Source organism: Mustela lutreola, chromosome 11, assembly GCF_030435805.1.
Source record: "Mustela lutreola isolate mMusLut2 chromosome 11, mMusLut2.pri, whole genome shotgun sequence".
Classification (NCBI taxonomy): domain Eukaryota; kingdom Metazoa; phylum Chordata; class Mammalia; order Carnivora; family Mustelidae; genus Mustela; species Mustela lutreola.
In genome coordinates, this window is record NC_081300.1 from 69,810,632 (window position 1) to 69,832,668 (window position 22,037).

The 22,037-nt window shown below is 46.7% G+C and overlaps 1 protein-coding gene and 1 long non-coding RNA gene across 8 annotated transcripts in view; one reads left to right on the forward strand and one right to left on the reverse strand.

The window, feature by feature from the left end:
- Positions 1–22,037, forward strand: part of LOC131811567 (uncharacterized) — a 44,217-nt gene that overhangs the window by 18,213 nt on the left and 3,967 nt on the right. The gene's annotated exons all lie outside the window — the stretch shown is intronic.
- The window catches only part of MTMR3 (myotubularin related protein 3), a 140,666-nt gene continuing 119,880 nt past the window's right edge, over positions 1,252–22,037 (reverse strand). For 4 of the 7 annotated variants that reach the window (XM_059140214.1, XM_059140216.1, XM_059140213.1 and 1 more), the window contains 12 exons: positions 18,734–18,939; positions 18,081–18,212; positions 16,996–17,107; positions 15,605–15,800; positions 14,616–14,801; positions 11,490–11,660; positions 10,157–10,302; positions 7,959–9,375; positions 6,719–6,829; positions 6,176–6,264; positions 5,371–5,397; positions 1,252–3,424 (listed from right to left, as the gene is read on the reverse strand). In XM_059140214.1, the coding sequence (XP_058996197.1) occupies positions 3,253–3,424; positions 5,371–5,397; positions 6,176–6,264; positions 6,719–6,829; positions 7,959–9,375; positions 10,157–10,302; positions 11,490–11,660; positions 14,616–14,801; positions 15,605–15,800; positions 16,996–17,107; positions 18,081–18,212; positions 18,734–18,939 (2,965 nt within the window). In that variant the 3' untranslated portion in view covers positions 1,252–3,252. The remainder of the gene's footprint in view (positions 3,425–5,370; positions 5,398–6,175; positions 6,265–6,718; positions 6,830–7,958; positions 9,376–10,156; positions 10,303–11,489; positions 11,661–14,615; positions 14,802–15,604; positions 15,801–16,995; positions 17,108–18,080; positions 18,213–18,733; positions 18,940–22,037) is intronic. The other 3 variants (XM_059140218.1, XM_059140217.1, XM_059140220.1) reach the window with 3 other exon arrangements.

Genomic DNA, 22,037 nt, shown 5'->3' on the forward strand with positions numbered 1-22,037 from the left:
CTCAGCCCCACACTCTGTGCAGGTCTCACCAGCACGCTGGCTTTCATCTTCACCTCCCCCCAGCAGCTCCCCACCTGTAGGCCCCAGCCAGCCTTGCTGGGTTTTCCTCGTGTTTTAACTGGCCAAGGTCTAAACCATCAGACCTTAGGAACAGGAGCAGTGTGTGGACACACGGTGGCTGGAACACACTCATTTTTACAAACTGGTCTGAATGTGGTCTGGCCTCCCTGCTAGCAGGTGAAGGGGCACCTTCTCCCAAACAGGCCATTGTCAAACACCTGCTGGATGGCGCATGCAGCTGAGCTCCCCTCTTCAGGTACTTTACACAAGCTAGGCAGAGTGTGCATCCAGAAAGTGACCGTGGAAAAGCCTGTCCTGGAGTTGAGGCCCTGAGGGAGGCTCTGAGCAGGTCACTCTTTAGAGCCTGGCCAACCCACCAGAGATGGTGGGCACTACTCAGGACAAACCTCTAGGGAGGAAGCACATGATGTAGCTCTCCTACAGACCTGTGCGGTGGAAGGGTGCCCCAGGGTGACGCAGGGAAAGAAAATCCACCTCTGAGAAGAGCAAGAACTAGTCAAGAAGTGACCATTACTATGGTCTTGCCTGCTTGGCTGGTTCTGCAGGTCTACAGAGCAGAGGTTGGGCGCTCGGTGTGGAGGGAGGATGACCTGCAGTCAGACACATGATCCAGTCACACCCATGTCAGCTTCTACTCCGAGGGTCTCTGGGCCCACCCACTCGCTCTCATCCAAGCACAGGAAGCAGCACTTTCTGGACACCTCCTCCTGCCTCAACATCTCCCCATGCAGGGCTCTGCTTAACCAGCCCTGCAGATGCCACTGTGGGCTTAAGGGGCCAGAGCACCGGCTACTGGGGGGACATGGCTAGAAGCCAGAGGTAGTTTACTGTATTTACTACTGATGCTCAGTTCTTTGGATGAGGAACACCACCCCACCCCCACCCCCACCCCCGCCTATTGTTAAGATGCCTGATTGCTTTGCCTTTTTAGCTTGAGAGAGAGGTTAGGGGCAAAACCATGAAGGAAAGGTGTTCCAGTGCTTGGGCACTGTGGAGCACCTGCTTGCCAAGGTCCAGAGTAGAACAGAAACCTGTAGTTCCCTTCTCCAAAGTTCAGCTTCCCGGCAGCACCTCGAACTGCTGCTGTGTAAGAGGGAAAAGGGATGAAGAGGGAATAAACCACAGGGCAAACAATTAGAATGTGTTAGCAAATGCTACCATGCGGAACACTAAACTTTATTCACTTTATTTATATATTTAACAGTTCTAAAGTATTTACTTCCTGCTTTGACAAAAAATGAAAAATATAGGAGCAATGACTGTCTCCTCTTTAGGAGAAAAGGGTTATATGTACAGCTACGGAGAGTTACGGTTCCTCCTTTACATACAAAGAAAAATATTAATAAAAAAGTGCTTCATTGATCGAAAAGGGCTAAGAGCTGCAAGCATTTATTCACACTGTACATCAGACCCAAGAAACCCGTATCATAACCTCTTGGCACCTGTCACTAGGAACTGCACAATCTTTAATTAGACTGACTTCTCCCCACCTGCACGGCCAGACCATACAGAGTGTGGAGAAGAACTACACCCTGTTTCACTAAAGTCAGACTCTGAGCTACCTGCGGCCACTAGGAAGTCAGAGACTCATTCTGATGCTCTTGGCTTTGCCTGGACTGACAGCTCCAGGGGAGGCTCTGAGCCACCTCGTAACCACACCCAGGCACACACAGGAGCACCTTCCTGAGACACAACTTCCCTTGGCCAGGGAATTGCTTCTGAAGGGTCAGAGTTCCCTGGCCTCATCCCCATCTGCTCACCACGATCCGCCATTACCAGTTAGCAGCTTTTAGCAGAGCCAAGCATGGCCCTTCCCCAAGAGGGAGGGCAGGCACAAAACATGGATGCCAAGATTACAAAGCACAAACCTTCCCCACACTCACTCTACCACAAATATTCTTGATTTAAGGCTCTTTTTGGACCACACCAAACTTACTGAGGAAAGGTGCCCCAAATCTCCTACGGGCTGTGTCACAAATTTCCTAAAGAACCCTGCAGAGTCACCAAGTGTCCCCTCACTGCTGGCCAGCAGCACAGGAGCAGGGCAGGGGGATCGCTGGGCCCTTCCCACTGCCCCAGAAAGGGAAGGGAAGGAGGAGGAAGGCTGATTGTATAGGACATGCTCCCCTTTCCAGAGGCTTACACTCTAAAAGGCTGATTCTTACCCCTTAAGGGGGGAGATCCATGATTTGTTTGTTTTGGGAATGGGGAATTTTTGGAACCCTGAGTCTGGATTTCCCTGTGCTGGTCAAGGGAGAGAGATTGTTTGGGGGAGAGGCTTCCAGGTGTGCCCAGGCTCAGGGCAGGCTTTGGCCTTGGCCACAGCAGCAGGACACCGCACTCTGGCCAGTATGCACTCTTATGCCTGAGGGTGGGAAGTACTACACAGCCTGGCCGAGAGGCCTACTCATGACAGTGAAGGGAGCCCTAGACCATCCAGGGTCAAGTTAAAAACAGAATCCCATGCAAAAGAGAACATGCCACCCCCATTCCCAGTCCCTCTCACTCGCTTCAGAGAAACAAACACCTTTCTTCCCTGAAAGAGGGCCTGGAAGGGTTCCATTTACTCTGTGTCCCTCCCTCAAATGCCAATCCCATTCATCTCTGAGGTCGGACAGGCCCAGCTCCTCTCAAGAGAGAGATGGCACTCGGGGCAGTGCTCTGAGGGAAGATGCTTTCAGCCTCCTCAGCAGCAAAGGTTTTTCCAATCAGCTCTGATGTGGCAGTAGCACGAGAAATGGTCACAAACATCAGCCCTGGCTTGCTTCCCCCCACTCACTCATCCTGGGCCTCCACTCCTGACTCTGACCAGCCACCTCCCATCCTGAGGAACCAAGCCAACCTTCAGCATCACAGGACAGCAGGCGGCTCAACAGTTTACATGGGGCCTGGTAACCTCTGGTCTTTCATTTAAAAAAAAAAAAAAAAAATTTAAGACAACCAGGGGACTTCTTTCTTTTTTGGAGGCAGAAGATGCAAAAGGAGGGAGGAGGGACAACAGGAAAGAAAAATCGATCTACAATCCAGTGGTACATCCCAAATTTCTGTCACTCTGCGCAGGTGGTTCCATGCCCCCATTCCAAAGTGCACGGGCCTCTCGGTCTGTCCAGGCTGTGTGGGCCTGTCAGAGGAACAGCAGCTTGGCCTCTGCCCGCCCCAGGTCACTGAGCTTCAGTTTGAAGTGGCAGCAATGGGCTTATCCAGTTCAAGGTCAATGCTGGAGCTTGTGGGATGAAGGCTGCTATAGCAAGACTTGCACACTCGACTGGGTTCAAAGAGCTGCTGGCTGGGAACTGGAACCTTCTGATTACAACAACTGGAGCAGAACACATTCCCACAATTCCTTGAGATGGGAAGAAAAAAAACAAAACACAGTTAGTTTCGGTCGCAGGTATGGTGTGAGGAAACCAACTTCAGAAGACAGAACTTGGTTGTGGTAATTCGAATGTGCTGGAGACTCCTCCAAGACTGAGCTGTTTCATTTTCTAGCCCAGGAAAAGCCAGGGTGGGGGTGGGGGGCAGGAAGTCCCTGCCTAGTATAGCTGCACAGCACTGTGACTTTAGGGCCAAGGACACCTGGCTGTCTCACCATATGGCTCAAGGTTACAGGTGGACAGGGGGGATGCTGCTCAAGAGAGATCCAGGAGAACAAAAGGGCCCCACGCAGCAGTAGGTTCTAGAACACTGGCTAAGTCCTGGCCCAAAAAACCCAGTGAGCCATACCCACTTGGGCAATGGCCTCTGTGTAGCTCGTGGTCACAGAGAGACCAGAGTCCAATGGAACTACCTCCGAGCCCTTTAGAGAAGACCAAACTACCTAGCCAAGCTGGAGTGGGGTGAGGAGCCTTGTCCAACAGGCTACATCCCCAGAGGCTCGGAGGCAGCAACATGAAGAACAGACTGCTGCCATCTAGGACTGCCCTGCTGCCAGCATGCAAAGCCAGAAGACAAGCAACACATGCTCAAGGTGAAAGGACAAGAGAGCACAGATGAACACACGTGCACAAACACCCCCCCCTTATTAGATAGGTGTCAGTCAATTACAGCTCACTCCCCTGCCCCCATGCATTTACCAGGAACTATCAGAGCTTTACCCGAAGGCCAGACTGTACTCAGGCCCCAGGGCTCCCCTCTCTTCCACTTGAAAGCCCAGCTCTGACGTGTCCATGAAGCAAAGGTGCCCACAACCAAACAACTGTCCTTTAGAGCTAAGAGGAAAAGGAACTGGTAGAGAAGTTTCCGCTCACCTTACAACCCCACTCTGCTAGGCCCTAAAGTACAATTCAATCTCAATAAACCCAAGAATGGGAGACTTCAAGGAGCCTGACATAGCCCACCAAAGACGTGGGGAAAGCAGCTGAAGGGAAGTGCTCCCCCTTAGCCAGCATCACTCGCTACCTTTTCATTTATGCTCCTCAGAATATAAACCCACAGAATGTAAACTAAGGACCACCTGGGCACAGAGGAGAGAATACTAAATACCCTCTGGGGACCAAACAACAACAACAACAACAACAACAAAAAGACCCACAAAAGGAAAGGCTAGACATGGGTCAATGGAAGGACAGAACTAAAACAAACACACATAACTTCATCTTCTAGAACGCAGTAAGAACCTCATGTTTCAGAAAAGCATGAATCAGCAAGAACCTGTGGTTTCACAGGAAAATTACCTAAATCTACTTCTGAACATATGCATTTGTTTAATATACCTGCTGGAGTTCATCTTGATATGAATCTGACCAACTAAGCTTTCCTATCTGGCATTTTTCAGGGGATCCTGACAGACCTCAAGTGGAACGCTCCACTAAAGTCTTCCCTGATAAAACAGTTCTCTGGGAAGACCACCTCTGTTCAGTCCTGGTCTCTTTGTTTTAAAAAAAAAAAAAAAAAAAAAAAAAATTGGAGCAGCAATGCTCTCTGACTCAGATATCATGAAGCATCATTCTAGGATCCTACTGAATGACTAACCCAAAGAAAATAGCTCTGAAAACCCAACTGGCTCTGCCCCAAGAGCAGCCCCTGCTGAAGCCCAGCTTCTAAGTCACAAGCAGGACGGCTCCACTGACCTGTGTGGCCAGGAGGGGAGCACATGGCTGCAGTCTGACTCAACCCTAACTGTCTCCCCAGTTGGCTGCTCTGGTTATCCCCCAAGCCCACCTGCCTGCCTGCCTGTGCTCCCAGCCCCAGGCTTCATCCCAGTGAGTGCAGAGAGGGGGAAATGGCAGCGTTAGTGTGAAGTTATTGTAGATGTGCAGACATCACAGACAGGTTGTTGCAAATGCTCACCACGTTTGATCAACACGGTCAGTGTCCCTGCAAGGAGGGGAGAGAGAGCTCAGAGGAGAAGCCAACCAAAGACATACGGGCTTGGGGTGCATGGTAGGGAGATAAACGATCCTGAAGCATCATTACTAGACAAAGAGGTGGTTCCATTTCTACCTGGGTTCTCTCCTGTGGATGAGCTATGTCAGGATTCAGATAAACTTCCTACCCCATGAACACTGCACAGTCAGTCACCACCCTAGTTGGGGCAAAGCATTCCTAGCAGCTAACTACCCCAACCAAGAAGAAAGAAGTCGGGAGCCTTAAGGACTGAAGACTACGTCTCCTCAGCTGTCCCTACTAGTCCCCACAGCTACGTCTCCTCACTACTACCACAAGACAAGTTTGGGGTCAGGGAGCAGGATAAGGAGTAGGAAAATGAAGTTCCCTGCCCACAGCAGGAAAATTTTTCTTGCTCAGGGCAGCCATGTTGAATGGGAAGAACTGGTAGGAATACGAAATGGTAGTCTGGGTGGCGGCTATTGCTCTGCTAATCCAGGAAGCAAAACAGAACAAAAGGGGACATCATTTGCACATTTTAAAATTTCGTCATGATCACTCTGAATTGGAAAAAAACCAAAACAACAAATGCAAAAACCAATTTCAGAGGCACAAAAGATGAGCTGGAGTCCTGTAGACCGCAGGTTCTGCCTCAGAGGGGACACTGCCAGCCAGACGCCTGCATCTCTCCAAGGTGCAAGCTCTGTGGGTCAAACCTCAGCCTCCAAACCCTGGCCCATCCCACCCCCACCACACACCCAAACGGCACCTGCAGTGGTGCTTCCTGCTGGCGAGCCAGAAGGCGCTGTCACACGCATAGCAGTGGGCAGCCAGATGGTCAGGGAGCCAACGGGTCATCTGTAAAACAGGTGGGGCCAGGTTAGTGACTGGAGATGGGCCATCGAGCTGGAGCCAGCAGAGCCATGCTGGGAGCAGCAAGAGTCACAAGGACCATACTGGCTCCAGCGGCACCAGCCCAGCAGGCTGATGTCAGCAGTACAAGAAAGGCGTCCAAATCGTTTCCCTAGCGGGGACTCCAAACTCCCCTGAGATAAAGTATCAGGGTGGCAGCACCCTGGGTCACCATAAGACTGGGCAAGGCTCCAGTTCAGAGAGGCAAGGAGGAGAGAGGACCAGACTGCTGGGTCTCCCTGACTCAGAAATTCTTGGCTCGATGGGGATTCACAGAGGCTCAAGGCTAAGTGTGCTATGAGATTATTCCTTGGCCAGGGGCATGGGACAGGGATGGGGGTGGAGAAGAACCGCAAAGCAGTTGCATGGACGGTACTCAGAACAGGGGCTGAGCCTGTACCTCCGTGTCCTGTTTATCCACCTGCTCCCAGCTGGCTTCAGAGAAAATCTCTGTGCTGCAGCGAGACAAACAGTTCTGATCCAGATTGCTTTCCGAGTCGGGGATTGAAGTCTGTTGGCAAACAAACAGAGCTGAACAGAATGAACCTGGCTCCTCCCAGAAGAAAGGGCTTAGTAAAGAAGGGAGCACTGGGGACTTCGGGTGGGCCTGAGTATTAAGGGCTGCCAAATCTGTTGGCACCTCAGCCATCAAGAAATGGGTTGAGCAGGTGCAGAGACAGGGCTAAACTCAGGTGGAAGAGAGATGCACAGGTCTAAGGCTGTGTGCAGTGACTGCAGGGGAAGGATAGGCCTTGGGCTCCAGGAAGTGACCGGGGTGGCGTGTGAACTCTGAGTCAGCTGCTCCAGTGAGTCTGTTACTCCAACCCTGCCACTTACATCTGTGTGTTGAAACTGAGTGCTTTGGGCATGTCCTCCTTTCTCTGAAGGACTCTTTGGGAAAATGAGAAACCATCATTAGTATGAAGGAAATACCGAGAAGTCAGTTTGAATTGAAAGTCATTGGATGAGCCCGCCTTTAGTGTACGCTGACTGCTTCAGAACCAGGCTCCTTCTTGTACTTGAACACATCAAGTCAGACCCAGCCTGTGAGGAGAGCACCTCCCGGAGAGCCTCCCTTCACGTAGCCACCCCCCGCCGACTTCCAGTCACCAGGCACCATCAGTGCTAACTCCTCCACAGTGCCAGAAACCAATTCCGTCTCCCCATTTCTACTGCCATCACCTGCCACAGGGCAAGTACAAACATTTGTTAATTAAACTACAGCTGAGGGGAGGGGGAGGCAGGGGAGTTCACAGTTTACTAGCTACTGGGGTAGGATAGGCATCATAATTTGACAGAAATATCTGATATTGCCCTACTAATGAACCCAGGAGTTCATGCCTTTTCTTAAAACATGATCCTCTCTCCAAAGAGATCTGACCAGCCACATACTGAGTGCTGTCTTCCTTATTCTAACTGCCTGAACAGGACCCCTATGGTAAGCAAGCAAGGCAGGAAAGAACAACAGGCCGACTGCCATTCACAGCTGATGCTGATTTCCAGCCTCTCAAAAGAACTACTCTGGACCTTTCCAGTTCTTCTAGAAATCTGTACCAATTACCGTGCACAGGGCACAAAGAGCACCCAGCCTCAGTGTGCCCTCTCCTAGGGCAGCTATGGAGGCACTGTGGTCAACTCACCACTTCATCCCCAAAGTCCCCATTGAAGCGGAGGGAGCCAGTCAGGTACTGGCTCTCCAGGCGACTCCTCAGCTCCTGTACTTGTTTCTTCAAGGTCTCCACTTCCTGCTGATGGCCTGACTCAATCTGACGCAGGCGCTGCTGGATAGTGTCCGTGTACACAGGCATGCCATCATCGTCCAGGTGGCTGCGGGAAGGCTGGTCAGGGCTGCCCGTTGTAGATGGCCTCCCCAAGTGGCTGTGCAGCCACTTGTGGTGCAAGTTCCTCGAGTGTAAGTGGGCAGAGCCGCAGCTTGTAGCAGACAGCTGGCGGCTCAGTGAGTCCTTGCTCTTGCCAGCCTCGCCATTGGTGCAGTGCCCGTTGGGGGTGGCATGCTTCTGGAGAGTGCTAAGCCCTGGGGGCTGCTCTAAAGCCTTATTTTCAGTCTCTAGGGCACCATTGCACACAAGCCCCTCTTTACATTCGGCTAAAGGCAAGGCACAAGGAGAATGTGTTGGGCTGTGGGTGCTGCCAGGGGAAGTCCTATGTACCACAGATGCCACCTGGGGCCTCTCAGCTAGGCTCTTCCCCGAAGGCCGGGGCTCCATGGTCTGAGGAAGCATGTGCTTGTCACTGAACCAGCCACTGTTTACCAGGCAAGGTGTATGATGGCCTTCGGGCCCACTTTCCGACTTGACTTGATCTTCTGTTAACCTATCCATTGAACTGTCTATATTTGGTCCTCTGGCCTCAAATGGTACTTGGGAGGGCAGCAGAGAACTTGACTGTGAGGTACCATAGCCATCTTTTGCATCTACTGGGACTGGAAGAAAAGCTTCCTCCCTACCCTCTGTGGTAGCTCCTATTTGGGGCTGTTCCATAGGGACCTCCTGGGCATCCTCTCGCTCGAGGGACTCTGGGAGAAAACTGGGGAGAACACTGTGCCTACCCTGCTGCTCAGGAATATCCTGGGAGAACACAGAAAGGCCAGTGTCTGGACAGTTCACCAGAGCAGCATCACCCAGTTCTGGTTCTTGAAGAAAGATAATGGCTGAGCCCTCGGGGGTCTTTGCCCTGATCTGCTTTTCTAAGACAGCCTCCTCTTCGACCTCCTGCATCTCAACGCTCCCCCTATGGGGAGGTTCCTCTACCCCACTCTCCTCTTTGGTGGCCTCTTGCAAAATGTTCTCCATCTGCCCCTCAGCCACTCCAGCCGCGACAGACAGCTCGGCACCGCCCAGCACTTTGGTGGGCTTTCCCAGGCTGTCAGGATCGAGAGGCTCCTCCCCAGGACCAGCTAGGCTGCTCAGTTCCAGTGAGCGCCGGTGCTCCTGCCACTTCTCGTTCAGACTTGGGTCACTGCTGCGCCGGCTGGCCAGAGGCACTGTGTTGTCACAAGCTGTAGTCAGATTGTCAAATGATCTAGTCTTTGGTAGCCTAAACAAAAGGAGTTTGAGGGAAATGAGAATCTGAGGCTGTTCAGAGGAAAGTAGCAGACAACTGGTTTTAACAGGCAGTTGTTTCATAACTGGGTCCACTGTAGCTCCTCAAGGAGCCATGGCATCTCCCAAGCGTGGCTCAGACTGACAGGCAAAAAGCCCCAGGATTGGCCCTTCTTCTAGTCTGCAAATCTCCTCTCAACCTACCCGACTAGCCCCACCCCACCCCACGTCCCTACAAATAAACAAATAGCAAATGCTGTATTTAAATATTTTAAAAAACATCATGATACTGCTCTGTTTCTCCACTAGTGGCAAAGGAAAGTAGCACTGCTGGTTTTCTATTACAATATTTTAAATTAACATGTTGTTTAGCAGTCTGAATTCAGTAAAGTTAATTCTCCAGTGGCAAAGCCAAACTGACAGCATTTGCCTTTCAACCCCAACAAGACAAATGACAGCAGAAAGGCAAGAGCACAGAGCAGTGGCTGAAACTCAAGCCAGAGGGTCACAAGGAACCTAGAGGTTTGCACATTAACTGAGAAATGGCTTGTTGCATGCAGCCAAGCAATACAGTGACAGGGCCCAGTGCCCTTCAGGAAATGAGACTCTCATGGCCTCAAAGCCTGAAACCCTTATAACCTGCCCTGAGTTAAACTTCAGAGATCTAGGTGAGACATGTGGAGCTGGACGCCATGATCTCTGACCATGCCTGTGTGTGCCCAACACAGAAGCACACCCATGAGGGATTGGAGGCTCAGCATCAAACGCGGGCTCACCGGCTCAGGGGCGGATCATCAGGGCTGGTGCCGGGGGCTGGGTACGGTGCACAGCTGTCGTCCACGGGGGTGGATGGGGATGGACAGGGCAGGTACACTGCGCTCCATAGCATCAGGTTACGCACGTGACACACAGGGTACAGCACCTGACAGGAAAGCAGAGGGGATACAGGTTTAAACAAATCCAGAAATGAGGGTCAAAAAGTCACCAAGCTGTAATCCAAAAGGTGTGTACCAGCTGCATTTCCCACCTGAGGGCCTCCTGTGGGCATGAAAATCTAAAAGATTTTTAAAAATCTATTTCTCATTAATTACTTCTTAGGTCCCCTTTATTGAATGACCTACTTTCATATCAGCTTGGTTTTAGTTGCTTTTACTACATATGAAAGTGAGTCATTTCACTAAATGGTAACTATGTTTCCTTGTACAAAAACGGTGGCTTCCGAAAACACCATCAAACCTGTTGTATAGGATCACTTAAATTTGGGAAAAGAAGGGAATTTTCTTCCTATACTGTGACCGAAAACACTATCAAACCTGTTGTATAGGATCACTTAAATATGGGAAAAGAAGGGAATTTTCTTCCTATACTGTGACTTCCCCAGCAGGCACAGTGAAGGAAAGAGAGAAGCAGTGTAAATCTTTCCTTTGACTACTTAAATGTAGTGAGAAGCATGTTAACAGTCTAGCGAAGCAATACAACCTCTCATGAAGCTTCTTGACTTCTTTAGATTTAAGATGCATTCTGACAAAAGGAATATCACCATGTATCAACACAGATGTGTGTGCCTCCTTTCCTCTGCTTAACTGAAGGTGCTCCTTTGCAGAAAAAAGTCCACCAGCTCTCCATGTGAGCAGAAAATCACATGGACACACATGCTAGTGTCAAACACACTTCTGCTCTCAGAGACAGGAGCTGCAGTGCACATCATCACCTGATGGCACTGGAATGGTGCCAGGGGCCTGGTGGCAGCTCCTAAGCTATCATGGGCACCCAGGGGACAACTAGGTTCCCCTTCCATTTGTTAGACCGAACATGTCAAGAGTGAGTTAAGCTCTAAAAGAGGTGTCAAAAAAGATTCGTGTCTGGAGTGGCAAAACAGAGATGGGTATTAAATCAAACCACCCTAAGCAAAAAGGGGTTAGAAGCAGATCAGAGCAGCACCAGGAAACAAGCCTTCCTCGGGACAGATGGAAGAAACAGAGAAAACAAGTTTGCTTGAGAAAACAGAGATGCCTCTTAGAAAACAGTCACTACCGAAAATGGCTCCCATATGTCACCACCCCCAAATTCCTTCTGCTGATCAGAGAGGAAAGGCTGAAGGATACATACGGCTTCCGACTGAGAGGAATACAGTAGGTTTTTGAAAGCCTTGTTGCCTGCCCGAAGCAACGACCACACAGAACACGTCCGCTCCTGAGTATGCTTTTCCCCTCTCTCCTTGGCATTGTTGCACAGGAATGTTCCAAACAGGCAGGAATAGGTATGTTGCACCAGTTTCACCTATAGGAGTCCAAAATCAAGCAACAGGGTATATGTCTCTGGGGGAAGGGTAGCCCTGCTGAGCCCCCATTCCCCAACATCTCTGAGAGCACCTCAGAATTCACTCCGTAAGGATGGGGAAACCAAGGAAGCCACGGAAGAGCTGCCTCCTCGTACCACCAACCCCAACCACTAGCATTCCTGATTCAAAAGAGCAAAGACAGATTGCTGGCACCCCACTCCTCTTGGCCTCCCTGCAACCAGTTTGAGAAGTCCCGAGTTAACAGCCACACTCCAGAGCGACAGATCATTATCACTCAGGTACAAGAGCAGGTCAGTGTGCAACACAAGTCTGAACTGAAAGCACATTTCTAAACAGCTTTTCACTCAACAAATCATCCTGAGCATCTGACACACCCCAGACATTTCTAGGGGTACTGGGTAGGCGACGACTCTCAGATGACTCTCCTGCCTTGAAAGAGCTGATTCTAACTGTGGGGGAGAGGTGACCACTGCTGTGGACCACAGTAAGGCAGGGTAAGAGGGACAGGGCACACATAGGGCAGCAGGAGAAAGAAGTGAGAGAGCAAGTTAAGAGGGTATCTGAGGGGGAAATGCTCCAAGCAGAGGCCAACAGCCAGCAGCCAGCACAAAGGTGTTGAGGTGAGCGCATGGTTGCAATTTCTAAGAACAGAAGGCGGCCAGTGTCACTGAAGGACACTGCACAAGGAGGGCAATGGCAGGAAATGAATCTAGAGAGGTAAGCTCTAGGACAGCTCTGCAGGCCATTTTAAGGACTGGCTTTTACTGTGTGAAATGGAAATCATTGGAGGTTCTTGAGCAGAGGAATTACATGGTCTCAGTTATGTTTTAGAAGGACTACCCCTAGATCCCTCTAGGAGCCAGGGTGGCTCAATCAGTTAAGCAGCCGGCTCTTGATTTTGGTTCAGGTCATAGTGTCAGGTGGTAAGATCAAGCCCCACATCAGGTTCTGTGCTCAGCAGGGGATCTGCTTCAGATTCTCTCCCTCTCTCTCTCTGCCCCTCCCCCTGCTTGTGTGCTTTCTCTAAAATAAATGAATGGATAAATCTTTAAAATAAAGAAAAAAGAAAGATCCCTCTAGTTGCTGGGTTGACTCTCCAGAATTAAGGCAGGAGATGGTGATAACTTTGGACCAGTGTAGGAATAGTAGAGATAGCAAGAAGTAATCAGGTTTTAGATAGATTTTGGAAGCAAAGCTGCAGATCTGACAGACTGGACATAGAGTATGAAAGGGGGAGGAGGAGAGTTGGGCAGGCCATATGAGTTTCTGCCCGAAGTAAATGGAAGGACTGAGTTGCCCCCTGATGGGGGCGAAGACTTCTGGAAGATCAGATTTTGGGTGGGAAGATGTGGAACTTAAGAACCAAGCTTTGAACAGGTTAAGTGTGAAATACCATTAAGACATCTATGTGAAGATACTGAGCAGTCACAGTTGGGTATGCAAGTCTGGAATTAAGTGGAGAGATCTGAGCTGAAGACATAATTATAAATGTAGGAATCATGGATAGCAATCAGAGCCATCGAGACTGGAGGAAATCCCCAGAGAGGCAGTGAGATACAGAAGCACCTTTGCGGCTGAGTGCTGGAGCATTCCAACATTCAGTACTGGGAAGATATGAAGGAACTAGCACAGGAGACAAAAAGGACCAGCTAGTGAGGCAGAGAAGAAATAAGGCAGAGTTTGTACTGGCAGTCAACTGAAGAAAGGGTTTCAAGAAAGGTGTTACTAAAACAGTGCCAAAGAGTAAACTGAAGAGAGTCAAAGAAACGAAACTCCAGGTATAAAATAAGTCAGTCCTGGAGATGTAATGTACAGGATGGTGAATATAGTTAATACTCTACTGCGTATCTGAAAATTGCTAAGAGTAGGTCTTAAAAGTTCTCACAAGAAAAAAAATTTGTGTGGCAATGGATGTTAATTATTGTGAGTATTTCACAATATACACAAATATAGAATTATGTTGTATACCTGAAACTAGTATTATATTGTCAATTATACCTGAATTTAAAAACAAACAAACAAACAAACTTCTTAGCAAGATGAAGACAGAGAGCTGATCACTGGATTAGCAACATGAAAGCCACAGCTCTGCTAAAGTAGTTGGGGGAACACCTGAACCTGACTGGGTTTAAGAGAATGGGAAAAAAGGAATTTGAGACAGTAAATGCAGAAGACTTGAGCTCTGCTGTGAAGAAATGAGATACAGGAAATAATTAATAGCTGGCAAGAGATGCAAAGCTGAGAAAGGGTTTTCAGGGGATGGGAGGTACTATGCCACGTCTGAGTACTAACGGCAACGATGTGGTAGAGAGGGAAATACGCCAATGCAAAATGCAGAGGAGAGAAATGCTGGCACCATGCAGCTGAGGAGAGGACAAGCAATGGAAGGCGGTGCAGCAGTGGATGGAGAGGCTGGAAAAGGGCAAAGATAGTGAGTCCTCTGTCAAAGGAAAGGGTGCAGTGAGTGTGGGACACAAGCCAGGGTCCAGGGGGGGAAACGGGACAGTGAGGAGATTGGCAGATGGACTGGAGGGAGCCGAGGATATTCTATTATTTCTCTTTTATTTTTAAAAATCTCTACACCCATCGGGAGGCTCGAACTTACAACCCCGAGGATCAAGTGTCAAATGCTTCACCGACTGAGCCAGCCAGGCACCCCCATTATTTCTCTAAATATTTAGGACTTCTATCATCTATTTTAAAAGCTAAGTATAAAACAACTCAAAGACTTTATGCAAACCTAATATATCTATATTCATTGAATAAACACATACTTCTTACTGTTTTTAATTAGAACTGGGAGAAAGAATGGCCCTTATTAAATTCTAAAAAGAATTCATAGTTTCATGTGAAAACTAACCCACTAACATTTGCATTGATACCCCATAATTTTAGAAGGTCCCCAAAATAAAGAATTACAAGCCCAAACTCACAAGGAATGCTTCATTGAACTCAAAAGAGCAAGGAAATTGCCTCTGAAGCTGATGAACGCAGTCAAGCCACTGCAGAAACACGGGGCAGCGCTCGTTCAGATCATCGGAGTTCTCCCCATGACCACACCGGTCAGCAAACTTGTGACCAAAATCCAGCCACTCCATCTCCACGAGGACCTGGAAACCCTGCAGGGAAACACCCGGGATAGACGATTTGTACTTATCTATGCAGACTATGACAGTCCTGAGCCTGTCAGGACTAACAGTAATAATCCCTTTTAATACCCTCCCAGTAAGCCCAACAGGAGGGCCTGACCCAGCCCCATAGCCAAGGTCTCCATGGAACACATCCTTAGGGCAATTTCCCACTTCACTCAACTCCATTCCATAATTATCAAATGGGTACTAATGATTTATCTAAGCCTTTCCTGAGTCTGTACTTTCTTTCAGTATGTACTGTAAGAACCACATTTCTTCTAAACTTATTTTTTCATTTCTTTATTTTGTGTTATACTTAACTAAGTCTTGTTTCTAATATCTTTCCCTACCCCAGATTTACATGTATTTTAGGGCACCTTTATGGCTTTTCTTGTATCTTTAACCCACCATGTGGTTCTTTCAGAGTAGGGCTCTTTCTCTACACAACACTGCAGTGATATCTGGACCCATTATCAGGATGAGCATGCCAAGATCCTACTATAATATCCCCATTTTCCTGGAGCAGCCAAAACTTTTCCAAGTAAATAGACACAGGGGGAAACATGTCTAATTTCTCAATACCTTGTTATCCACAATCTGCTCCATTTTAAAAGACACAAGAACTGTGGGAGGCACCACCACAATTTAGCTCAAGGTAAAGGAGCAATAGTTTTAAAACAAATTTCACTCTCTTTAGGCCTAACCACCAAGACCAAAACTGATCATAAAACCATCCAAGGTTTCGCCCACTCATACTGATGTACCAAATCCTACTCTTGGGATGCACCCACCTCTATGGTTCGGTAATACGGATCCAGCAAGAGCTTAGCCAATGCCACAATCTGGGGAGTGCGGTCCCAGCCATCTGAGCAGTGCGCTAGGACGGGCCGCTGATCACGATCCACAGCGTGTACTACCAGAAGTGCCGACTTCAGGAGCACAGACAGGTGATGGAGCCATTTTGTGCTTTCAAGGGCTGAGAGCCAACTATAAAAATAAAAACAGAAGGGGAAAGGAAATGCAGATTTTTATGATTTACTGCATCATGCCAAATACCCGTGAAATTAAAAGGCAATTCCCAAAGATCTTACCCTCCAAATAAAACAGTGCCCAAACAAATCTCTGTCTTTATAAAGCATGTATATAGATGCAGGTTAACCCCTACTATGCAATAGAGGACAGCTTTAGAAATAGGACAGTAATTAATAGAATTTTTGTTCTAAAAATCTTAAGGCTAGTTTCTGAGAATGAGTATCTAGTATTTTTCAGTCCATGGTAGTTATATATCCCATATAAGTAGTTCTTTCTGGAGTCTTTTGAAGGAAATAGTAATTATGCCACTTGGTTAAAGTCACATAGTCAATTAGTAGCAGATCTGCTGAGACCTCAGCCAGGCTCTTTCTATGGCCCACCTTTGCAGAAGAGAGCACTGCTGGCTATGTAGCAAATACGAGTTGCGATCAGATCTACTGAACAGAACCCAGGGAAACAGCTATGGGCTCTAGCACAAACACCAGAAAAGAGAAAATTCTGTCTTCTTTGGCACCATTTCTGGCTTCCTGAAATAGTAAAATAGGGTCTTTTAAATATTTATCTGTCTGTATTTGTTTCACAGACCATTACTGCTAATTTTTCTTGTATTCAACCAGTTCCCTTGGGTGGGCGGGGAGGGAGTTACTTCACCTACCTCACTGCAAATTTTAACAAGCAATTAAAATGTGGCAATGTTCGTAATGAGAGAGGGTAGTTTAGGACTCAGAAGCAAATGTAAAAGGATTTCACCAAATGGCAAGTTTAACCCTTTTTTACAACATGATGAATAAATATTGACTCAAGGTAAAAACACCCCCCTCCCCAGTTCACAGCAGGTAAGTTTACCTATAGGATGTCAAAAACCAAAGAATTAAAAATGAGCCAAAAACAATGCAGAATATTAGAGGTCCCAGGAAAAACAAGAAGGCAGGGCTTCTGAGGACTGAGATCTGTTTTGTGCTCCACATCTTTAAACCTTTCAAAGGGCTAGATTTTTGCTACTGTGCTCCTAACATAGAAAGGAGAATGCACACAGGGACTGAAAGTAAGACCGAAGTGTACCAAGAAACAGAAGAAAAGATACCTCCAAACTCATTAAGAAAGAAAGAAAAAAGGCAATGCAAAATTAAAGCTAAGGCCAAAGTCTTACTTTCCCGGATCCGGCATCTGTGTGCACAGCAACCGCAGAGACTGAAAACTCCTCCTAATTGAATGAATATTTGCCATCCCCATAAACACGACCTCACAGTTTGGGTAATACTCTGCAGAGAACAACAATAAAGAGAACAAAAATATGTTGACTTTAAAGCCCACATGGCCAAATTTAAAAGCAGCAAACAGGCTATAAAGCAAATCCATTATAGTTGCTAACGAAAGAAACTGCTATTTTGATGCCTATTAGTCTAGTCCTTTTATCACAGGAAAAACAGTGCTTGAATTTTAGCTGTTTCTGCAAAAAGGAAAGTTAGATTTGTGAAGATATGGACATAAAGCAAAAGTTTTTTTGTTGTTTTTTGTTTTTTTAAAAAGATCTATAGCCTGCTATCCCATCTCAGGTTAACTTCTTGGGCCACATCTAACTTGTAGCTCTGGAATCGCTTCGAAAAGAAGCTGGCAGAACAATGCATTTTATGTATTCACATATCGCCTTCACACAACTGCTTTCAATTTCCAGTTGAGATCACATCCTGATGAAGGAGCCTGGAACCTCTCCCTGCTCCATCAGCGTACCACTGGCACTGAAGGGGTCCCTCCTTGGAGAATACATTCAGAAAGCAGGGGTGCTATAGGTCAGGACAGAGGTGTGCTGCTAGAGTCCTATATTTGGTGCTCCACCTTCCACCCCAGCCTTTCTAAGTAGAAGCCATGTGGGAAGTTTTCTCTGAGGTGAGTGAGGAGTAAACCCACCGTCAAAGGCAACGAAAAGCTTTTAGAAGGCTGAGAAATTGAGCCACTAAAGAAGCAGCTTCCAAACATGAACAGGCCTTATTACGGGGAGGATTTACTTTCTTTATCATCTAAAGGTTAGGAAGGAAGATTATTTGGTTTCCCTGCACCTCCTCCTCCACTTCCCTGAAAAGAAACAAGTGTTAAGAATCCAAACAGCTCTGGCTCTCTCAAGATAGGCTGAAGAACATAGTTTGCCGTTCATTTCAAATTGAGAACTAAGACCTAGCCGGGCATGGGCTGGGTTCATGAGAACAGTATCAGGGGACAAAGTACCATACACCTCACCCGGGCATTCACAGCCTCCTCCTTTGGCTCGGTTTGCCACAGCTGCAGCATAGGAACGTGCGTCCAAGATCAAAAGCTTCTGCGGTTGGATGGCTAAACTGTCTGCTCCTGAAGCATTTGACAGAGAAGAATCTAGGAACATCACGGGTAGGAGTGAAAAACTAGAATGAACCCATCTCTCCCCAAAATTGTGCAAAATAAGAATTAAAAACACCTCCTACAATACCAAGAAATAAAAACCCTCAATTAAATGAAACCCACCTAACCAGAACCCTTAATACACAGGACTTCTCTATCTTCTGTTTTGTCTACCAGTCTCCTTTATCTCATTTCTACATGTATAGTCTTTTCATGAAGACTGGTGACTCCTGTCATGGTCTGGAGAAATTCCAGGTCCCCTATCACATACATACCCCACTGTTGTCACAATGACTAGAAAGACAACAGACACATTAGCCCTCTTAAGCCAAGTCTGAAATAGTTGTCTGGTTCACTGTCCAGACCTATGATTCCTCAAATAATCCCATCAACTGAAGCTTCCGCCTCTCTCTCCTATGAAACAAATTATAGGTCTTACAAGGAAAGGCTACTCAAGAAAAAGTTCTCAAAGATACTCTAAAAATTTCTGCTGCTGGATCCAGGGAGCATCTTACCAAATTCCACATCAGAAAGGTCTCCCGCATTGGGAAAGTCTCGAGAACTGTTCCTAGTAGACAGCTTGCTGCCACTTGATCGGGAGTCAGAGGCACAAGCTTTGGCTACCGACTGCACCAGGTGCTCATCATCAGCATTTCGCCAGCCCCACCAGCTGACCTCCGGCTGTCCACAGCGGGCAATGACAGCTCCATTACTCTGGTGCCTGTGCAAGGAATAAGACCCCATTACCCATCTCAGCGGCCCCATTCTGATGCTCTGTGCTCATACAAAAGTCAGATAGTGGATTTTAAATGTGTTAATGAAGAGCATGAATACAGGTAAGTGATGGGTGAGCTTCAAGTCCTCTCAGGGCAGAAATCTTCTATAGCATCAAGAATAAACAACAAAACCTATCTGAATCTACCTCAAAAATTGATCATTTTTGAGGCCCTTGTAAAGTCAGCAACAAAATGATAAATGTGTGCTCTTAGAAAAAAAAATTTATATTCATTAAGCAAACATTTGAATCTTCAAATTTATTTTTTGAAAACTGGGTAAAAATATAATCTACAAATACTACACTAATTCTGCTATTCAATAATGAAACATTAATCTCTTCTTAATACTGCGCCTGAATATCCTGGCATAATAGATGCTGACGCAGAAAAATTTGTTTCCACAACAACTTCTGAGGGCCCACTGCAGCAACTGTACACTTATGGATGGCTTGGGGATTCTTTTTAAAACAAGATCCCACCTTTGGGATTCAAACATTAACCTGGCCCACAGTGGACCATTCTACAAAATCTTCTGAGATTTCATGACTCACAAATTGCTCTTATTATAGGCAGATAGCTCAACATACCAGCTACCTTTCCTTAAGCTCTCAGAAGGAACAGCATAAACCTCAGTAAGCCATACTCTGACCCTTTTTTATTTTTTGATAGATCTTTTGTAAAAATTAAGACCAGAAATCTAAATCAAAAGTCTTTAAAGTGATATTAAAACCTAGTGTCTTGGGGCACCTGGATGGCTCAGTCAGTTAAGCCATCTGCCTTCGGCTCAGCTCATCATCTCAGGGTCCTGAGATTGAGTCCCACATTGGACTCCCTGAGTCTGCTTCTCCCTCTCTCCCTCTGCAGCTCCCCTTGTTTGTGCTCCCTTTGCGCTCTGTCAAATAAATAAATTCTTAAATAAAACTAAAAAAATAAAAAGTAAAACCCAGTCTTTTCCTAGTTAGGAATTTAGTTAGGCAATTTTAGCAATTAAAAAGTTATAAAAGGGGGCGCCTGGGTGGCTCAGTGGGTTAAGCCTCTGCCTTTAGCTCAGGTCATGATCTCAGGGTCCTGGGATCGAGCCCCGCATTAGGCTTTCTGCCTCCCTCTCCCCCTCTGTCTGCCTCTCTGCCTACTTGTGATGTCTCTGTCAAATAAATAAATAAATGAAAATCTTTTAAAAAAAAAGTTACAAAAGTAGTATTTGGCACAAAAGGTATAAAGTTCCAATAAATGCTACAACATGGATGAACCTGGAGTATGTTATGCTAAGTTAAAGAAACCAGTCACAAAAGGCCACATATTGTATGACTGCATTTATTAGAAGTGTTCAGAATGGGCAAATCTGTACAAGGTAGATTACTAGTGACTACTAATGGGTCTGGAGTTTCTTTCTGAGAGGGTGAATATGTACTAAAATTGACTGTAGTGATGATTGCACAACTCTGAATATATTTTTAAAAATCCAACTACAGTGGCACCTGGGTGGCTCAGTGGGTTAAGCCTCTGCCTTCAGCTCAGGTCATGATCTGGGACTGAGCCCCGCATTGGGCTCTCTGCTCAGCAGGGAGCCTGCTTCCCCCACCTCTCTGCCTGCCTCTCTATCTACTTGTGATCTCTCTGTCAAATAAATAAATAAAATCTTTTTTTAAAAAATCAAACTACACAGGGGCGCCTGGGTGGCTCAGTGGGTTGAGCCGCTGCCTTCGGCTCAGGTCATGATCTCAGGGTCCTGGGATCGAGTCCCGCATCGGGCTCTCTGCTCAGCAGGGAGCCTGTTTCCTCCTCTCTCTCTCTCTCTGCCTGCCTCTCTGCCTACTTGTGATCTCTCTCTGTCAAATAAATAAATAAAATCTTAAAAAAAAAAAAATCAAACTACACATTAAAAGGGTGAACTGTGATACTCACAAAGTAGTTTTTAGAAAGTTATAAAAGTAATCGGTTCGTTATAAAACTAAATTAGCAGAGTAAGTAGTAAGCAAAATGTTTAAATGCCTCCCAATTCTATCTCCCGGAGGGGAAGTATCTATGTCTTACTTCCCATTAAAATCTAAATACAGGGCCGGAGTCGTCGGTTAAGCATTCAACTCTTGGTTTTGGCTCAGGTCATGATCTTGGGGTCCTGAGATGGGGCCCTACGTTAAAGAAACCAGTCACAGCACAGAGCTCAGCACAGAATCAGCTTGTCCCTCTCCCTTTGCTCTTCCCCCACCTCACACGCACTCTCAAATAAAATCTTTTAAAAATCTACATACATACATTCATATGCATCTATAACACATACATAGGAGACAGATCTAAATAAAACATACTACTGAATCTATTTGTCATCTTTAAGAAACAATGTGAGAACAGTTTTTATTTTTAATCCTAAAGCTCACAGGCAGTCAATGAAATTCAGCAAGAACCATATTCCATTGGAAGCATCAGTTTACTTTAGTTTTTAAATCCTCCAGAACAGAGAGACTAGCAGAAACTAGTCTCCAGTCAGAAACTAGAGACTAGCAGAGACTAGCAGTAACAGAAAGCACTAGCCACTATGCTCAGTGGGCTCACCTGCTGAATGGAGCCCAACTGGAAATCAAACCTAATTCCCAAAACGCCTACTAGCACATGTAATAGGCATTGGGAAACAACAGAGCTGACCTGTGCCAAACCTTCACAAAAAATGCTAGCAGGGCCTTTCCTGAGCATCTTCTTTCTCTGCAGTGCTCCTAGCAATGCCCAAGAGGAACAGAAGATGGCACTCTTCAGCTTAGATCTTGGATTTAAAGGGTCATAGCATTTCTAACAGCCAGCCTCAACTGAACTGTTGCAATAAGCAGTTTTCTGCAGTCTTCCAAAATGCTTTTAACTGCATGATCAAAAACTAAAACAATACAGCTAAAAATCATGAAAGAGCATTTCTACCATATCAACAAACAGAACCAAGGAAAAGGTATAAAAATGAAGATGTCCAATGGATGAGTCCCCTACTGAACACTGAATGCTTCAATTCTATATAGAAATACATAAATACTTAAACTATTCCTAAGTTAGTATTAAG